This window comes from Drosophila arizonae, chromosome 5, assembly GCF_054131065.1.
Source record: "Drosophila arizonae isolate 15081-1271.41 chromosome 5, UAZ_ARI_1.0, whole genome shotgun sequence".
In the NCBI taxonomy this organism is placed as follows: Eukaryota; Metazoa; Arthropoda; class Insecta; order Diptera; family Drosophilidae; genus Drosophila; species Drosophila arizonae.
The window spans coordinates 26,465,433-26,483,209 of NC_142925.1; the positions used below are offsets into that span (position 1 = coordinate 26,465,433).

At 44.0% G+C, this 17,777-nt stretch overlaps 2 protein-coding genes across 3 annotated transcripts; one reads left to right on the forward strand and one right to left on the reverse strand.

The window, feature by feature from the left end:
• Nucleotides 1-1,677: 1,677 nt before the first annotated feature.
• On the forward strand, nt 1,678-17,307 carry nord (neuron derived neurotrophic factor nord). 2 transcript variants are annotated; one of them, XM_089469344.1, is made up of 8 exons: nt 1,678-1,982; nt 3,419-3,758; nt 13,682-13,767; nt 13,836-14,079; nt 14,452-15,145; nt 15,224-15,357; nt 16,586-16,720; nt 16,777-17,307. In XM_089469344.1, exons 2-8 carry the CDS (start codon nt 3,496-3,498, stop codon nt 16,952-16,954), a joined length of 1,734 nt encoding a protein of 577 aa, XP_089325470.1. In that variant the 5' UTR covers nt 1,678-1,982; nt 3,419-3,495; the 3' UTR covers nt 16,955-17,307. The 2 variants fall into 2 exon arrangements, with proteins under 2 accessions (XP_089325470.1, XP_017867874.1); XM_018012385.2 differs by having other exon boundaries at nt 1,678-1,938.
• On the reverse strand, nt 7,801-12,385 carry Ir60a (Ionotropic receptor 60a). Its single transcript, XM_018009040.2, has 2 exons — nt 11,354-12,385; nt 7,801-9,782 (listed from the first exon to the last, which is right to left on the reverse strand). The coding sequence occupies exons 1-2, from the start codon at nt 12,383-12,385 to the stop codon at nt 8,607-8,609; spliced, it is 2,208 nt and encodes a 735-aa protein (XP_017864529.2). The 3' UTR covers nt 7,801-8,606.
• Nucleotides 17,308-17,777: the final 470 nt, after the last annotated feature.

The following is a 17,777-nucleotide window of genomic DNA, read 5'->3' on the forward strand; positions in this document are numbered from 1 at the left end:
CAGACAGACCGACAGACCGACAGACCACCAAGCAGACAGACAAACTAACCGACAGACTGAGCGAATTGATTTTAAGTCAACGTCAGCATTCTATAATCACTTTGTGGAAATAATACTGAATGCATAACGTAACGAAATATGCTATTAAGTAACGCAACAAATCCCCCAACTGAGAATATCAGCAATAAATAGTCAGCAAAGTACTTAAATACTCTAACAAAAGTATATCAGTCCATATGTAATATAGTTGGTTCATTTAATGCAGCCCATACGAGCTTAAGACAAATAAAGATTAAGTACGACTCTTAATTGCCTAAATTTTTAAGATAATAATATTGCAAATAAAGTATAATGTCTATTATATGTCTATTAAACATCATACATAAAATATCATTTAATTTGCAATATATAATTTTTAGATTATATATCATATATTAGATATTATTATTTCATGCATTATTAATAAACGCCCTTGTCATGCGATTCAGGTGAATATAATGATTACAAGTAGAATTCTATGTATATACTTATATTATATTTGAAAGCAATTCTATCAACAAAGTTTGATATGATATTTATACATATGTATGTATATATGCCAAGGGCTCGAACTGAATGAAATGGTCATATTGTAGTTCTCCCCAGTGCTTATATATATATATACGAAAACAGAAAAAGTAAATAAAAACAAACAAGCAAAGAACAGAGTGGAATTAAAACACATGTACCTAAATCGTTGCCATCAGCAAAATTCACAACTCGAGAGCCGTGTGTGAATTTCACAATGTTTTGGTTTTTAAGTTGGGGAGTGAAGGGCCAAGGGGCGGCGAGTGGGGAGTGGACGGAGGAAATGACTGAAAGAGGCTGAAAGCGAAACTGAGACATGGACACGATCTGCAAGTGCATTGAAATCGAGAGTCCAGAGGCCGTGTCTAGCAGCAGACGTGGACCAAGCAGCGGCTGAGCGCCTGCATTTGGCGGCTGAGCCAGCGTCTGAGTCAATTGTTTGTCTTCCGTGTTTTTTCATGGCTCCACTCGGATTACATTTGACTCAGAGCTGAAGATGTTGCGGCTGAGTGGCGCTCGGCTTTTGCTTTATTTATAATTTTCTTATTTTTATTTTGTGTTTGATTGAAAGTCACGTGCCATGCATTAAACAAACGCATTTAATGTTTTGCTTGTTGTTGTTGCTGCTTTCAATGAATTTAAAATTCAAAAATCGAAAACATTGGCGCGACTAAAACAAAAGCAAATGAAAAGCCAAAAACAAACACAGGCAGAGCAGCATAGTTGAAGGATTAATGGGCAGAAGGGCGTAGGCAAGAGAGCAAGGCATGAGTCGAAGTTGGCAGCCTCATCAATGGGGCAGCCCCCGAAGCAGGCACATTAATTAAGGCAAAAAGAGCAAAAAACAGAAAAAACAAAACCAAAATAAAAAATAAAAAATAAAAAAGAAAAACATAAGAAGCTATATATAAACAGACAAGCACACAAATACATGCAGGGGAAGCGTGCATGCATGTGTGCGCCTGCTTGAAGCGCAGCTGGCCACTTCGGTTAATGTCTTCGTGCGATTGGGGCGGCATCTTCGGCAATGCTGCCCGCAGTCGCAGAGGGCGCTGCCGCTGTTGGCGGCGCAGCTGGCGTCAGATGCGCTCGGATTTTCGTTTGCTTTGCGCACGACTCTCATTTTGAGTTTGCTCGTCAAGGCAGACGGAAGCATCTGCCTCAGCTTCCGAAATACGCGCGTGCCTGAGCTTTCTAGTGCGTGTATGTGTGTCCCAGTGTGTCCTTGCACATGTGTGTGTAGCAAAAGCAGAGGCAAAGCTTTGCCATACCGTCTGCAAATACAAACCCTGCTGCTAACGGGACAAACAAAACACAGTGCGAGACAAACGATGCGCGCTCAAAAAATTGCCAACACCAAACTGTAGCAAAGTGAGTGTTTCTGTTTGTGGCTATGAATGTGCATGTGTGTGTAGGTGAGTGCGCGGGTGCTCTATGCGTGTGTGTTCCTGTGTTTATTGGACGCATGTGTCGTTAATTGCTCAGCACGGCAACAACAGGTGGCAACTCCTCTCGGGCAGCCTTTGATAGCGTTGCCCACTTGCTGCGCCGCACGCGAGTTCGCAGAACATTAATTGCCGCGAGGCACAGCCCCAGCAAGAAGAAGATGTTGCGTAGGGGGCGTGTGGACCGCAATTATCAAAATCTAACAGTTCCAGGAATTGATTCAGTGCAGCCAAGAAATTAATTGGCTGCCCCATGCGATGAACTAAATGCAGGGAGAAAACACTCGACGCCAAACACTTGAAAAGCTGCCGCGCTGCGCTGCCAAAAATGATTTCCTTTATTTTTTGTTTAGTTATTTCAGTCAGCTAAAGAAGTTGTCACAAGCAGAGGCAATGGCAATGGCCTTAGCAGCAGCGACGTGTGTCAAAGGTTTGACAGGCCTTAATTGTAGCAAGAAGAAGAAGAGGCAGCAGACAGTAGGCAGCAGCAGTAGCGAGAGGAGGAGCTGGCATTGGTTTTGTCAAGCTGTTCTGATGGGGGTCCCAAAGATGTCGAAGTGACCAAGCAGAAGAGTTAAAGCCGCCGGGTAAAAAACAAAAACAATTGCTTAGCCTTGGGGGATTAGCAAAGTCAACAGGAATGATTTATAGCAAGAAATGGAGTTCATTTGGGTTAGGCTTTGACTTTAGCAACAGCTTAAAAGCTATATAGATAGGGTAAAAGGGTAGATAAGGTATGGCAAATAAACCCTAAAAAGAGAATCGCGGAACCCCAACTTTTATATTATACTCCTTAAATTCGATTCCTTAGTTCGACCTTCGAATTTGTATACTTAGCAGATAGAAATTATTTTTTATTATTAAAATTCCGAGTGCCGGTGAATTTTTTAGAGCTCAATTTCTATTTTCTTCTGTGTAAAGAAATAACTGTTAATTATGTTAATTGTGTTTAGGCTCACGACAACAGATGTTCAATATATAAAACCATTTAATTCTAATATCCCGACTTCAAATGCAGGGAGATCTTTGGGTATTAGAACAATTTACATTTTCATTTGGTATTTAACTATTTGCTGTCTCATTTGTTCATATATTTTAAGATCCAGTCATTCTACAGTAATTCATGAATAAATATACATATTTCCAAGACAGTTAAATCATTGTGGTTTAATAAAGTTGCACACCACTGGAATATCAACAAAAGTAAAATGTGACGAAATTTTGAGTTTATAAATCGAAAAGATTTTAATACATCTGAAAGTAGATAATGCAGAGTATACTAAAAGTAAAGCTAAATTCACAATTGAATTTATGATTCCGCACACACACACTGAAACTGAAACAGATACTGAATCTCAACTGAAAGCCGAAACTAACAAGTACATTTCTTAACTAATTCAATTTAGGGCAATTACGAACCGTTAACGGGCCATAAAACTTAAGAGCCAAATTATCAAGTAACAGACGCGAGAGAACATAAAACATGCGACGGCAGTCGGGACCTGTGGTTGGGCAAGTGCTGGCGCTGGTGTTGCTGTTCCTGCAGGACTTCGTGCAGCTGAGTGCAGAGATTGCGCATACGCCGCTGGCCAGCAATCGCATCAGCCAGGACTCGTATGTCCCGCCGCCGTCCAGCTGCCCGCAGCGCCTGGCCTACGAAAAGATGCTGGGCAGCATCGAGGACGTCGAGGATCTCTATGTGGACGTGCCCATACACATTGCACTCGAGCAGCGCCAGAAGAAGCGGTAAGTCCCACCAGCCAGGAGTCGTATGTCCTATGTATGCCCGCAATCCGAGTAATGCGCCTAAGTGCGCTGGCGACGCCGCCTGTCACACAAATCAAATTATGTCTAAACAATAACGAAATGCGCCAGCCAGAGGACGAGTAGGACGCGTCCAGCCAGACTCCAATCTCCAAGCCAGCTCCAGGGGAGCGAGGTGTATGCGAATTTAGCGAAAGAAAAATATAGAAACCAACAAAAATAATTTATAACCACGACGTGTGGCTGGCCAAACAAAAACCAGCGCCAGATTTTTACAGTTGCCATAAATATTGCCAATGTGCGTGTGTCATGTGTGTGAGCCGTATATATATGTGTGTGTGTGCCTCTTCGTCAAAGTTGTGTGCGTGCACGTTTGTATTTGTGTTTGTGCTTCTTCTAGGCCCACAGCTGTGGTCGCGTTGCACGTGGCGTATGAGCAACTTTTTCAAGTTTTTTGTTATGTGGCTGGTTTTTTATTTGCCGAACACATTGTAAGTAAGTATTCGGGGTATGCTGATTTTGTTGAGCTGTACTTACAAATAGCTCTGATCTCTGATCTGATATCCATCCACAAGTTTCGATTGAAGTTCATTTTCAATATATCCATTTTTTATTTTCATTAGCAGATATCCATTATCCGGAATGCATTAAGTATCGTAGAGAGAGTTTTTCATTATACAAATTGGTAGAGTTTTTCTCAAATAGATAGCCGGATCTTCTGAGTCGAAGCTGCTTCCTCCCGAAGAGGCACTGAAGTCCTGTCATCTTTGCTTCAAATATAAATTATTCTATTACTTGTTTGATTGTAGAAATGAGAATTTAAATTGCATATTTTATCGATTCAGTGATATTTATATTCACGTACTATAAAATATACAGCACTACCATATGTGTAGATGCAAGCTTAAAAACTCGGATAGATCGGCGTCCAAAGTATCTCCTAGTCGGGCCCTCCCCACTAGAGCTATCGTATTTCGCAATTGTTTGAGTCTGGGCCTGGGTCAAGAGAGGCTGTCACGTTTTCGCTCAGCACGCGCTTGGCAGGCATTTTGTCTTCTCGACTAACATACTCTTACTTGTCGTTGGGCATATTAACATAGTCAGGCAGTTTATAAGTAATATATAAAGATTATAAGAGTGAAATCATTGAACTCGAAACAAGTAAGGAATCGTTATTTGCGGTGTCCGACTATGATATTCCCGGGACCTTAAAGTAAAGAAAATAAAATTGACTCTAGCTCTAAAGATGTAGTAGATATAATTTGATGATTGAATTGTGGTAAAAGTCCAATCTTGGATTGATAGGAACTTAAAGTAAGTCTCTAGCACTTTTAAGCTCTGACGCTCTGAAGCCACATCCAATCACTGGTCGCCGTGATCAAGAATATATTTACTTTATATATTCCAGACGTCCTTGCATGCATTCTAATAAAACTATTTTAAGCCCAAACGAAAAATCGGCCTAGTTTCTTTTAAAGTGATTTCTCATATATAAATAGGCGCTTATCAAATTCCATTTCTTATTAAACAATGCTTTATAGTATCCAGCTCTATCACAGTGTAAAGAAACTACAACAGTTAAATTTAATGGCCTCTTAGCTGATTGGCCTAGAGTATGCGAAATTCGATACAGAAATAAAATTTTCCTCTCTAATTTCTTGAAACATTTCTGGCTTTTATTTCGTTTGAGAACGTGCAAACTCGTTGGTTTTGTTAAACTCATTCTTGAACTGAAAGAGTATATTAGTTTTGGGCAACGACCATCTTTTGTGAATATACTCGTGAATAAAAACTCCGTTTAAAAAGTATGCAGTATATATTTAGAGCCTGAGATCATAAATTGAATAGTTCCATTAGTGTGGACTCCATATATAGATAAGCCAAACCTAAGATGATCTAACCTATTGAGGGAGTGGATCGTATTGAGGTCCTCTATATTCCTAATCCAAATAGATCAGTTCAGTTTCTGCCGAGTCCCTACTGTTTTAAGTGTTAGCAAATATCGAGTTGATTTCGGACCGATTTGAATATGTATTGGGCAGTCGGTAGCACTCGACCACAGTAGTCTTACTTCTTTTTATGTTCGGCTGTTGCCTGTTGGCAGTGTGAGCCGTGTTCGAATAACTTTGATCACTGCTGGCATAGAATGTCAAGCATTCAAATAAATGTGAGCGCTTGCTGCTCTATGCGAGATTGCTCTGTTGGTTTTATTGTCGCGCGACAAGCTCCCACAGTTCTAAAAGCCGCTATAGCCCCAAGAGTTGCAAGTGCTCCGATTGCTGCGAGCAACGGCTGCAGCCAGCTGGATCCAGTGTCGCTTCTCGTGTTCCTCTCGATGCTCGATGCTCGCGGAGCGTGTGAAAAGGAGCGAAATGTGTGCTACAAATTTATGGCGCGTGCAGTCATTAAGAGTTTGGCAAGAATTAAGTGATCTCTCTCTACCTCTCTCACACACAATCTGGAGGAGGGCTGGAGCAGGAGGAGGAGCTAAAACGCGAGCTAGTTGCCGATTCCTGCGCAGGCGCAATCAAGGCGCAACTGCAGTTGCTTGTTAATATTGCTCTGTACAAACAAATCGTAAATATTAATTTAACGGCTTAATTCGATACACACACACAAACAAATATATAATACATATACATACGTATAGAGCATATGAGTGATAAACTCAAAGTGGGCACTGGGAACTGGCAAGTGGGAACGGGATCTAGGACTGGGCCACGCAGTTGCGGACCATTGACCACCTGTAGCCCATACGCACAATTCGCCAGTGGCCCGAAAATCAAAACAAACTGCGAAACAACAAATTGTTGTTAATGTGTTGTAGTGGTGCTGTTATTGATGTTGTTGGTGCATTTTTATGTACGCCGCAGGCTCAAGTTGTAAACAACTTTTATGGCCAACGCTTCCATCCTATGCGCTGCTTTATGGCGTGAAACTATTTATTTGTAAGCATATCAAAGAAGAAACAATAAAATAGCAACAACAACAGCAACAACAGCAACATCAGCAGCAGCAGCAGTCGCAGCCGCAGCCAGAGCAACAGCAACAGCAACAGCAACAGCGACTAAAAATTGTTTTGATCATAAAAACCGCTGCATAATTCTTAGCCAGCAAACTGCGCACTGCGCAGACCTTCATTTGACGACTTTTTCGCCTTGCCTCAAATAAACTCATAGTTTCGTATTTTTAGCCCAAGACTTGTCGCAGCAGCTACTGCAACTGCCACGGCAACTGCATCAGCATCAACATCAGCATCCCCAACTGCATCTGCATCTGCGTCACAGACAGACAGTTGGGCGTCGCGGCCTGGCGAGACAGACGCAGTTAGTCGCTTAGTCAGCCCATCAGACGCTGCTCGAAACGCCATAGTTCAATAGTCTACAATTTCACGAAAACTCAAATGAACACACATGCACACACACACACACATACAGAGAGAGTCACTAAGTGCGTGCTGTGCCCATTTTGCGAGTGTTCTGTGAGTAATCGAGTAAGTGTGAATGTGAATGTGAATGTGAACGCAAATACGAATACGAATGTGAATGTTTATTTCAGAGTTCGGACGATGCGCATTGCTTGAATCATTCACACGTAGCACAAGTTGTGGCCACTCACAGCAAATTCTAAGAATAATTTCATTAATTTTTATTCTCGCAGTTTAATAATTTTATTTTGCACATTTTAAATTAGAAATACTTTTGATCCATTTATAACGGAAATGAATATTAAATGAACCAGAATCAGCAACTGGATCTGATTGGCCCCAATCTTAGGGGGAACCCAGAGTTAGTCCTGCTCAAAGTCCTGCCTTGATTTTTCATTGAGTTTGGGCTCATGGCTGCCCTTGAAAGGGTTCCTGAAACAAGCTCTACAAACATTGACCGATTACCCATGGTTGCTCGTCTATGCCTAGGAGTCTTACTGAAAATATTCAGCTCTTCTTGAATCAGTTAATCAGTTAAGTTAAGAGCCGTAAGTGAAGCGGAGTATGATAAAAAAAAAAAAGTTCCGAGTGATTTAATTTTTAATTCTAAGCTGATTTGTTGTTGATGTTGCGTGAAATCATTTCATTATTTTATCTCTAATTTAATATATTTAATTTACTTTTATTTGCATTTTTTGTCGCTCTATCGCTAATCTGTACGCATTGGATAAAAATCGTGAAGTGGTAAAGTTGTAAGCGCAAAGTTTTGGTCTTCAGCTTTTATGGTTCTCATTATTTTGCCAGCAGTATTTTGCGAACTTTATTTTGGTAGTTGACTCTGACTGGGCCAGGAGTGGGTAAATATGCTACTTATAACAATATTATCAGCGACAGTAGAGCGCGCGGTTTATTTGCACTGGCAGATTCATTCATTCAGAGCTGATTGTCAATTTGTGCAGAGAGGGAGAAAAGGAAGCGAGAAGCGGGAGCCAGACCGAAGACCGGAGACCAACAGACCAACAGACCAACTGACTGCCTGCCTGACTGTCTCCTTGTTTTTCATGCCGTCGCTTTTGATAGTTGCAAAAATAGGATTTTGTCTCAGATTTTAAGTATTTCGCGTGAAAACTACAACTACCAGACGCGACCAGACCAGACAAGGAAGCAACAACAACAACAACAACAAGAACAACAACAACAACAACAACTGCAACTGCGCGACAAAGAAGACAACGACGACCCCAAGAGTCATAGCCACATTGACGTAGTCGTCGTCGTAGTCGTGGTCGTTGTTGATGCTGTCACTGAGTTCCTTCAATTGCAAATTGCAAATTTATGTGAATTGAGTAAATTTTTATGGCGAAGCTAGTTGGCTTGTTTTGTCTGCCTGGGCGGCTCCTTGCTTACAGGACTTTGCGGCGCTTAACGGGCGTGAAGCGCACCACCGGAGCCACCGCTCGGTGCAGCTGCTGCCGCTCCCTGCGCCACTTGCTGCGTCGCCTGGTGCATCGCTGTCGACGCCTGTGGCTTCTGTAGCCGCAGAGCAGTTCGCCGAGAAAGGTCAGCATGGCGCTGCAGATTCCCACGATCAGGATGCCAAAAGGACCTTTCAAATGCTCCGTGGTCAAGACGATGACGGTGGCTGCAAAGTCCGGGCGCATCTTGGAGATGCGGTTCAGATAGGTGTTGTTATAGCGGAAGTCCGAGTCGATCTTCTGAATGATGCCTACGTCACGCATATAGCGAATGATCATGTTCATCTCGTAGAGGAAGGGGAAGCCCGCCTTCATGATCAGCTGCATGGGGCTGACGAAGACGTTCTGGGGAAAGGCGTAGATGTCGTCCGCATAGAGGTTCTGCATTATGTACATGCGGCTGCTCAGAATGCAGCGCTGGCCCTGCTGCACGAACTTCAGGTTCTGGGTGCGCGGCCTGAACTCGGGCGAGGAGTTGTATGCCTTGAATATCCACAGGTCGTCCTCGTTCTCGAACCAGTCGCGACTCTCCTCCTCGCCGCCAAAGGGTATGCCCGCAGCCACCACCTCCTGCAGCGTGTCCATCTGGTGCAGGTGGCCTGGGTCCTGGAACGTAGATATCATCTTCGAGGTGTATATGGCCACCACATTCACTCCGTAGAGCGTTAGTATCACGAAGAACACGCGCGTCGACTCGCACACGGGTCGCTCCTGCACTGCTATGCATATGGACACCGCCAAGGCATTGATGCCCGTCAAGCTGAGCGGCTGGAAGTACTGCGGCTCTGGCAGGAGGCATACTAGCGCGTACCAGCAGAGCCAGCTCAGCAGCAGAACCAGCAGAAAGCATATCCAGGTGTACGGCCTGAAGATGCCGACCATGGCCTGCCAGGCGGGCCGACGGTCCGCCAGCTTGGTGAACCACGTGTGCGCGTCCTGCAGGTAGCAGTCACTGCCCCAGAAGATGCCCACCACCTCGTTGTCCGGGTAGAAGCCGCCCATGATAAAGTCGCACTCTCCGTCCTCCAATTTGCCCAGCAGGCCATTCCATTTGCCGACCTCATCCACCTCGCCTCGCGTGTCTCGAGTGCATGTTTGATTCACCTACAACGAAACGTGCGATTCTCAATGCTCATTCTGAAAAATGGAGAGTATATTGGTTTTGCGCAATGTCCATCCTGCTAGTAGAGAATATGCATATGAATAGACAATTTGTAATTATACAAAGTGCATATAAACACGATAATCAAGCAATTGTCCGTTTGTGTGAAGGAATCGAGCACATAATTCTACATTAGAGACAATAAGCCTTTAATTTCACTGAATTCGTAAAGAAGAAAGCATATGTGAAAAGCATAGGAAGGAGTTTCGTATTCATCATAAATTCAAAATATTAATTTTCTTCCAATTTTTTTTTTTTTTTTTGCTACAAGTTTTTATACCCTGAACCCATTGAAAATGGGAAATCAGGGTCTAATGGTTTTGTGAAAAGTATGTAACTGGCAGAAGGATTCATCGCAAACCCCATAAAGTATTTATATTCTTGATCAGGGCGACGAGCTGAGTCGTTATAGCCTTGTCCTTCCGTCCGTCCGATCTCAGAAGTTATAAGAGCTAGAGAGCTGAAATTTGGAATGTATACTCGTGTATACCATATGCAGTACAAGTTTTTTTTTCGATAACTCATCCGATAACTTTTTATCGAAAATAAACGAAAAATCGACTTGGTTTTTCCAGCCTAATATTAACACTTTTAGACCTGGAGACTTCAAACTTGCGTTGTATATAAAGTTAATGGCTACAAAGGTTTTGAATTTTCAAATTCTGGATACTACGCCCTCAATTTATAAAAAACGCATTTCAATTACTAGAGACTTGAGCTTTGGCATGTACACACATTTTAACCATATGAACATGCTCTGAATGTTTCATAAAGAAAGTATTCAACTAATAAATTCTCATAATTTTGCCCACACTGCAACGCAGCCCAAGCACAGTCGCTGCGCAGTCAGCAGGGCGCGTGTTTTACGTGCATCTGGATGCATGTGTATGTATGTGTGCATAGAAGACGTGCAGAATGATTACAATATCAGCTTGGAGGGTTCAGGGTATCTCCTAGTCGAGCAGTCTCGACTGGAGCCTTCTTACTTGTTTGCTCTTAGCAAGCTCTATATAATATGTCAATATTATATAGATATTCTTAATTGTATGATCTAAATGTGGATGTTGGCATAAAGGAAATAAAGTGTTGTGCATGTAGGAGGCTCAGGCAGTTTCTCTGAGTATCTCCTCCAGTAGTGGAGGATACTTAGAGTGTATAGAAGGGCCAGATGAATAGCAACTTGCTGAACTCTGAGGTGAATTTATACCCGTTTAGAGCATGGCGTATTTCATTGAAAATGTTTATTCTTTTAGTTTTAAATGTTTCCCTGGTGTCCCCATCCTGCACAAATATTTTCGAATGCCCTTAAACTGAATCGCATTGTTGCTGAAATATACGAATTTTTTGAATTGTTGATTGGATCTTACATTTTTTTTCAAATAGATCAAATTCACTTTGAAATAAGCTATCGTTCGAGATTATTGAGGAAATTATATTAGGCAGTAATACCCTTAGTGCGCATAGAGTGAGGAGGAGTGTGAGTATATCCAGATGATAACAATTGGTTACCCACCAAGAACTGTAAGCGGTTCCGCATGAAGCCCAGGATTCGCATCTCGATGCCTAAGATGCAGTCTTCCTCGACGAAGGGCGCCGCGATGGCGGCGCATACGTAGAAGGTGCAATTCTTCGGGCTGAAGCCACTGATGTAGTCGGACATAGCGACGTGGACAGCATGGGCCGAAGGGAACAGCTGGCCGTCCTTGCACTGGCCCACGCTCTGGACACTCAACACGCGGCAATCGACGTTGCTGTAGTAGTCGTTCACCAGGAGGTTGTAGTTGGAGGGGGAGTCGGAGAAGATGAGAGCGACACGGTGCACGTAGAAGTTGCTCATCAGATCGTTGAAGATCTGCGAGGCGACTGTCCAGGGCCTCTCCCACATCTGGGCATTGTTGAAGAGCACCAGGAAGCGGGCTCCAGGGTTCCACGAGCGGCTCTTGCTCACGTGGTGACTCATCAGCCTGTGCAACCGCTCCACACTGTCCACGACAATCACGTAGTTGTCCGCCAGCAGCAGCTCGCCGAAGAACTTCGTGGTGTTGAAGTGATCGGAGATGACTCGCAGCTGGAAGAGCTGCCTACCGGGCTGCGGCTCCGGGTCACTGATGGCCTCGTTGATGCGCTGGCTGAAGCCCTGCTGTATGAGATCGGCGGGCAGGGACATGTTGAACACATTCGTCAGCATCAGGTTGTAGGAGCGCGTGAAGCGTTCCAGCGGGTTCCGGTAAAAGAAGATTTGCGAGAAGCTGTCCAGGCAGTCGACGCCCACCTGCCAGGTGCGCGGGCCCACATCCCTCGCGGGCAGCATGTAGACAACCATATTGGCTGACTCATTCGACGGATTTACTATGCCCTGACCACCAATTGGCAGCAGCAGCAGCCACATCAGCAAGTGCAGTCGCCGTTGCGCCACTTTCGGAACATTTGGCCGCATTCTGTGTTCGTCTGACTGAACGATGGACAACCAACTGAGCCAAGCCAACTCTTTGCATGGTGGTTTGTTTGCTGTGGGCTGACCAGCTGCAGCCATATCGACGTGCATGTGCCCTGTAATCGTACGTATTTGTATACCTATGCTCGAAACTCGAAACCCTTGACGCTCTGGCATTCGAAAATACCCTATATATTCCACAGTTCCAGACTCCAACACCGTACTGTACAACCTTGAAGACTCTTGCTAACAGTCATATATGGATGCATATGTAATTGCTATAATCAAATACCTTTGCACTCTCCATTTGCATTATATATAAATATAAATATTTAAAATTCTCTAAAAAAACATGAGCCGTTTGCAGAATTAATTTTAATTGTTGCTCAGATCAGGATCGCAAATTGAAACGACATACCAATGTATCTATAATATAATATAGCTCCACGCTCGATTAGAGCATTCTGACTTCGACCAGAGCTCGAAGGACTCGGCTTTCACAGCATGAAGTTTGCGTTATATAATTGACCGCTGTCATCGGCAGGCAGCAGCAATACCAACAGCAGTGATTGCAATAACAGCACGAAAGGCCTGCGATTGCCTCTGCCACTGCCACTGCCACTGCAAGTGCCAGGGCAAGTGCAACTGCAACTGAAACTGCAACTGCAACTGCAGCTGAAACATGCAAGGCGCAAATTAAAGCAAATATTTGTGCAGTCGCCGCGTCGCCAGTCGAAAATGGCCGCCAACAATGGAGTGCATTAAAGCACTCCATCAACTGGCCGGCCATGTGTGAGCATGTCGGCGGGCGAGCGGGGGCGTGGCTGCATTGGCAAGTGGCGTTAGCCGGAAGTAGCTGCTCATAAAACTTGAGATGGCCGGCCATAAGCCAAGTCAATGAGTCACTTGGCCGCAATCGAGATTCCTCTCGACTCTTTGTATATGTACGTGTGTGTGTGAGTGTGTCTGTGTGTGTGGGAGTCCCATAACTGTGGCTCATTTGTCTTGGTCCTTTGTCATTAGAAATATTGCTCATAAATTAAGCACTTAATTACAAAGCAAGGCTTTTGGCACATCGAATGGCCAGGGAATGGGCTGTGGCAGCCGCTGGAACGGAATAAGTATATACATATGTATGTATTATACGTAATATATGTGTGTACATGCATGTTGTAGCTGCAGAAAGTTGCATGCCGCGACGTCAACTTTGTTGCAGCGCCGGCTGCCAAAGGCGCTGACTCACTCGCTCGGACACAGGCGAGACAAATTGCATGCGATAATTTAGTGTCATGATTTTTGACAAAGGGCGTCAACAGCTCACTTACTCCGCCCCACTCGGCCCCACTCCGGCCCACTTGGCAGCACTCGGCACCACTTCACCCGCTCGTTTTGCGTCTTGTTTTGCAGATTTGTGCTGCAGCTGAACAACTCGACGCCGCTGACGATTCTCTTCTCGATGCCCGTGGCACGTCAGCTCTTCTACAATCAGACAGGTAAGCTTGCATCTTCCCATCCGTCCATCCTCTGCCATCTGCATCGATCTCCGCATTTGCATTCGCAGCAAACTTGCTGCGCCTCGCCGCGCCCGCCAAGGGCCCCACCATGGGCCGGCTGGTCCTGCCCTGCGCCCTGCGCGGTCAATACGATCTCTTCGTGCAGGCACGCCAGGCCGGCGCCCTCAAGCTGGAGGCCCAGGCCAGGCACCCACACCAGTCGTGGCCCCTGCTCAATCACACACATCGCATCGCCATCCGCACCCAGAACCGAGTGCGCAAGCGTCAGCTGATCGTCAAATGGGAGCGCAGGTGGGTCAAGCATAGCGCTGAGAAAGGGAAAGGATTATCCGCACACATTGCACAAGATAATTCAGTTGACCTATTGACCGCTATTGATTTACTAATTTATGTAGATAACTTCATGCACAGCTAGACCTATGAGTGTTGTATAATAAGTAGTCAATATTAAGTATTTCATATAAGTACTGTATATTAAGTAGTCTCCTATGGTGATATTATAGCTGAATTGTATTTTAATATGCAAATATGTTATATTATAATATTATAGCATGTTACCCTACCATATATTATATGACGTAGTCTCTTATGATGATATGCAAAGATGTAAATCGAATTCTGAGTTCTGAACCAGTTTTTCTGTCACTTTCACAATCTTCACAGCAAATTTGATTACCATGCCATGCACTACTGCCTGGTGGTTCAGCGAGTCAACAGCGCCACCACCTCCGGCCAGGACTTTGACAGCTTCTGCGAAGCCGTATACGCCTACACGCGGCAGCAGCAGGCGCACTCGCGAGGCACTGCCGGGCCGTGCCCGGGCGCCAGCAGCAGCTGGGACCTGGTATGGTCAAGGGCGCCGAAGCGAGCGCGTCACCTGAATCCGCAGCACCGGCTGCACATTGTCTGCACCGGCGCCCGGACACAGCAGCAGCTGCGCGGACTGCAGCCGAACAGCAGCTACAGACTGCAGCTGTTCGGCGTGCACCAGCGACTGCAGAACCTGACGCTGGGCCTGGCCAGCGTCCAGGTGCACTTCAACCGCACCCATCCAACGGAGCTGCGACAGCACGCGCTGGCGCTGCTCAAGATCGGGGGTCTGCATGGCGTCCAGGTGTACAGCTATAAGGTGCCCGCGACCACACCACCGCCCAGTTTCATGCGCTACCTGCTGCTGCCCTGTGCCGGCAGCGAGATACGAGTGAAGCTTCTGCGCCAGCACCGACAGGTGGCCAACGTGGGCAACATCTACTCGCCCACCTACATCAAGCTAGAGGGCGTGCAGCCCGGCGAGCGCTATCTGATGCGCTTCCAACCCAGCAACGAGGACGAGGCGCTGCGAGCCCAGAAAGTTCGCGTATGTCGTCAGCATCCGATGCCCGAAAGGGCCCAGAGTTGTCATTATGTTCATTTCCTTCTCTTCTACCCCTTGCAGCTGGCTATCAGCACGGACCGCCTTTTCCGCGACCTGCCGGAACTGCCAGATAACATAACGGTATTTAATGTCCGAACGCGCTGCACCAGCGCAACAATTGCATGGCACGGATCGCCAGACGAACGCGCCCTGAGGTAGGTCCAGCTGATTTCTGATAGAGTATACAAATTTTCAAAGTTGAGATATCCGGTAGAGTCATTGGCTCCTGAAGGAATTGGGTAGAACTGCTTTCTAGAATACAAGTACTGTTTTTCTCCTATTTCAAATAAATATGCCGCGATCAACTCCTGCGGGACAGGGAGCGCACTCTCGAATACTTTGTCTTTCTTATTCGAAAACATATATGGGAATATTATTCATGAGCATGTTCACCTAATCGTATATAGGTTTTTTGACTGGCAAATTAACAGCAGCAGAAATATTTGCACAGATTTTTTCAGTCGTTGACTTAATCTCAATGGAGTTAATCAAAACAAGTAAGAAGGCTTCAGTCGAGACTGGTCGACTAGAAAATACCCTAAGCCCTCCAAACTGATATTCTACTCATTCTACACTTCTTTTATACACACATACATACACATGCTTCCACACGTACGTATAAGCACGCGCTCTGCCAACTGCGCAGTAAGCAGCGACTGCGCCTGGGCTGCGCTGCAGTGTGGACAATATTAGGAGAATTTATTTGTTGAATAACTTTTAACTTATATGGCCAGAATGTGTATGCATTCCACAGCACAAGTCTCTAGTACTAGAAATACGTTTTTTACAAATTGGTGGCGAAGGGGGCGTGATAACCAAAATCTGTAAAACACAAAATCTTTGTATTCATTAACTTTATATACAACGAACGTTTCCAGGCCTAAACGTGTTCAGGCTTCAAATTTTTTTCACGGTCTGTGTGAATCACGTGCCTTTTGAGCTTATCTCCAAAAATCGATAACTACTCCCGATATTTCTTATCGATTGAAAACCTTATCGAAAATAAGTTATTTAATTATATTTCCCACATCTTTTAAGATATAATCTCCAAATTTTAAATGTAGATTTATAAGTATTTTATAGAATTTCGGTTTTTGTTTTAATTTGGCCCTCGCCACAATATATATATAATAATTAAATGAAATGAAATATGCTTATCAAATTTGTACTTGCTCTACCTTTGTACTGATTCGTAACACTTGCCTAGATAGGTTCACTCAAATGAAGCGTGAAAACCGAGGCACTCTACGCTGTCGGAATACGGTGCTATGGGAAAGCTAAGAGGCCCGTTCTTTAACGCTTGCTTTGTTATTATATTGAATAATTTCTTACAATATTATTTAACGTGTTCATGACATGTATCTGTATTATCATGTGCGATAGCTACTGCGTGATTGTGTTTAGTCTGCCGCAGCGAAGCGTTGCGGAGTTCACCAACTACTGCATGGACTTTGGAGCGGTGCGGGTAACGCAGCACAAGAGCTTTAAGTACATTCGTTGCCGCGAGAAGCTGCCGAGGTAAGCAGTCGAATGACACTTAGATGGCCTAACTTGTATTTTTATTTCAATCCCAGCAATGTGGACAAGCTAGAGACAGAGACGATACTCAGCCTGACGCCCGGCGACAGCTACTTGATCTATGTCACCGCCAACCTGAGCATAGGCAAACCGCTGCCGTATCAGACGCTGACCGTGCACATGGGCAGTCAGTGCTTGGAGCTGGACTCGCAGGAGCAGTCCGAGTACGAGTAGCGCCACACGTGCTTGGCTATGGCTTAACTGTGCGTATGCGCAATGCGCCTATCGATATACATAAAGAAACAAATGGAAAACTATCCGTCGTTATAAAGCTACCTAATTCACTAAACAAAACAGAACTAAACTAAACTAAATTACACTAAATGAAGTTATGCAATACCATACTTTACTATAACTATGCGGGTTTTTGCGATAAGCTTAAAAGACTATAATTTAGGCAAACAAAGATAAGAGTGTGTGTGAGTGGGCGTGGCCGTGGATACCTTTGTGCCCACAAATTCCAAGTATTTTAACTATATTTTCTATCATGTTTTCCTAATTAAAGTTTAATTATTGTTTACAAAAAACATTTTTTTTTTTGTTTTAATTACGATTGTTTACGATGTTCATTGTTTAAAAGCCTTGCAATAATTTTTTAATTTAGCTTAGATTGATGCATAAGCTCTTGATGTTAAGTTAAGTTTACCGTTACATACTTTTAATGTATACTAATTATAATTTAGGTAAGCATAAATATACGAAGAATCTCTATATATACAAATAATGGCCATAAATGTACGCTATGTATTTTTGAAGTGACTTGAGCGAATCACGAACTCATGATTAAAAACAAAAAACCTTTATAAAGCAAACTATACACTAATGGACAATAAAAAGTGCTAAGTAGTTATACAATTCGCCAATGCATATTCGAAATATTCGCCGAATTATATTGTATGAATAAAGAAATCAGTGAAAACAAAACTTTAAAGCAAATATTTATATATTTAGATTGAGATACAAATGTAAGTAATTCCAATATATGCATAAGCTAAGC

Bases quoted from the DNA above. Each gene is read 5' to 3' on its own strand.
- nord (XM_089469344.1), top strand. From the start codon at position 3,496: ATGCGACGGCAGTCGGGACCTGTGGTTGGGCAAGTGCTGGCGCTGGTG. The intron at 13,768-13,835 runs GTAAGCTTGCAT...TTGCATTCGCAG, and splicing joins GCTCTTCTACAATCAGACAG to CAAACTTGCTGCGCCTCGCC. The intron at 15,146-15,223 runs GTATGTCGTCAG...TACCCCTTGCAG, and splicing joins TGCGAGCCCAGAAAGTTCGC to CTGGCTATCAGCACGGACCG.
- Ir60a (XM_018009040.2), bottom strand. From the start codon at position 12,385: ATGCACGTCGATATGGCTGCAGCTGGTCAGCCCACAGCAAACAAACCA. The intron at 9,783-11,353 runs GTGGGTAACCAA...GTTTCGTTGTAG, and splicing joins GGAACCGCTTACAGTTCTTG to GTGAATCAAACATGCACTCG.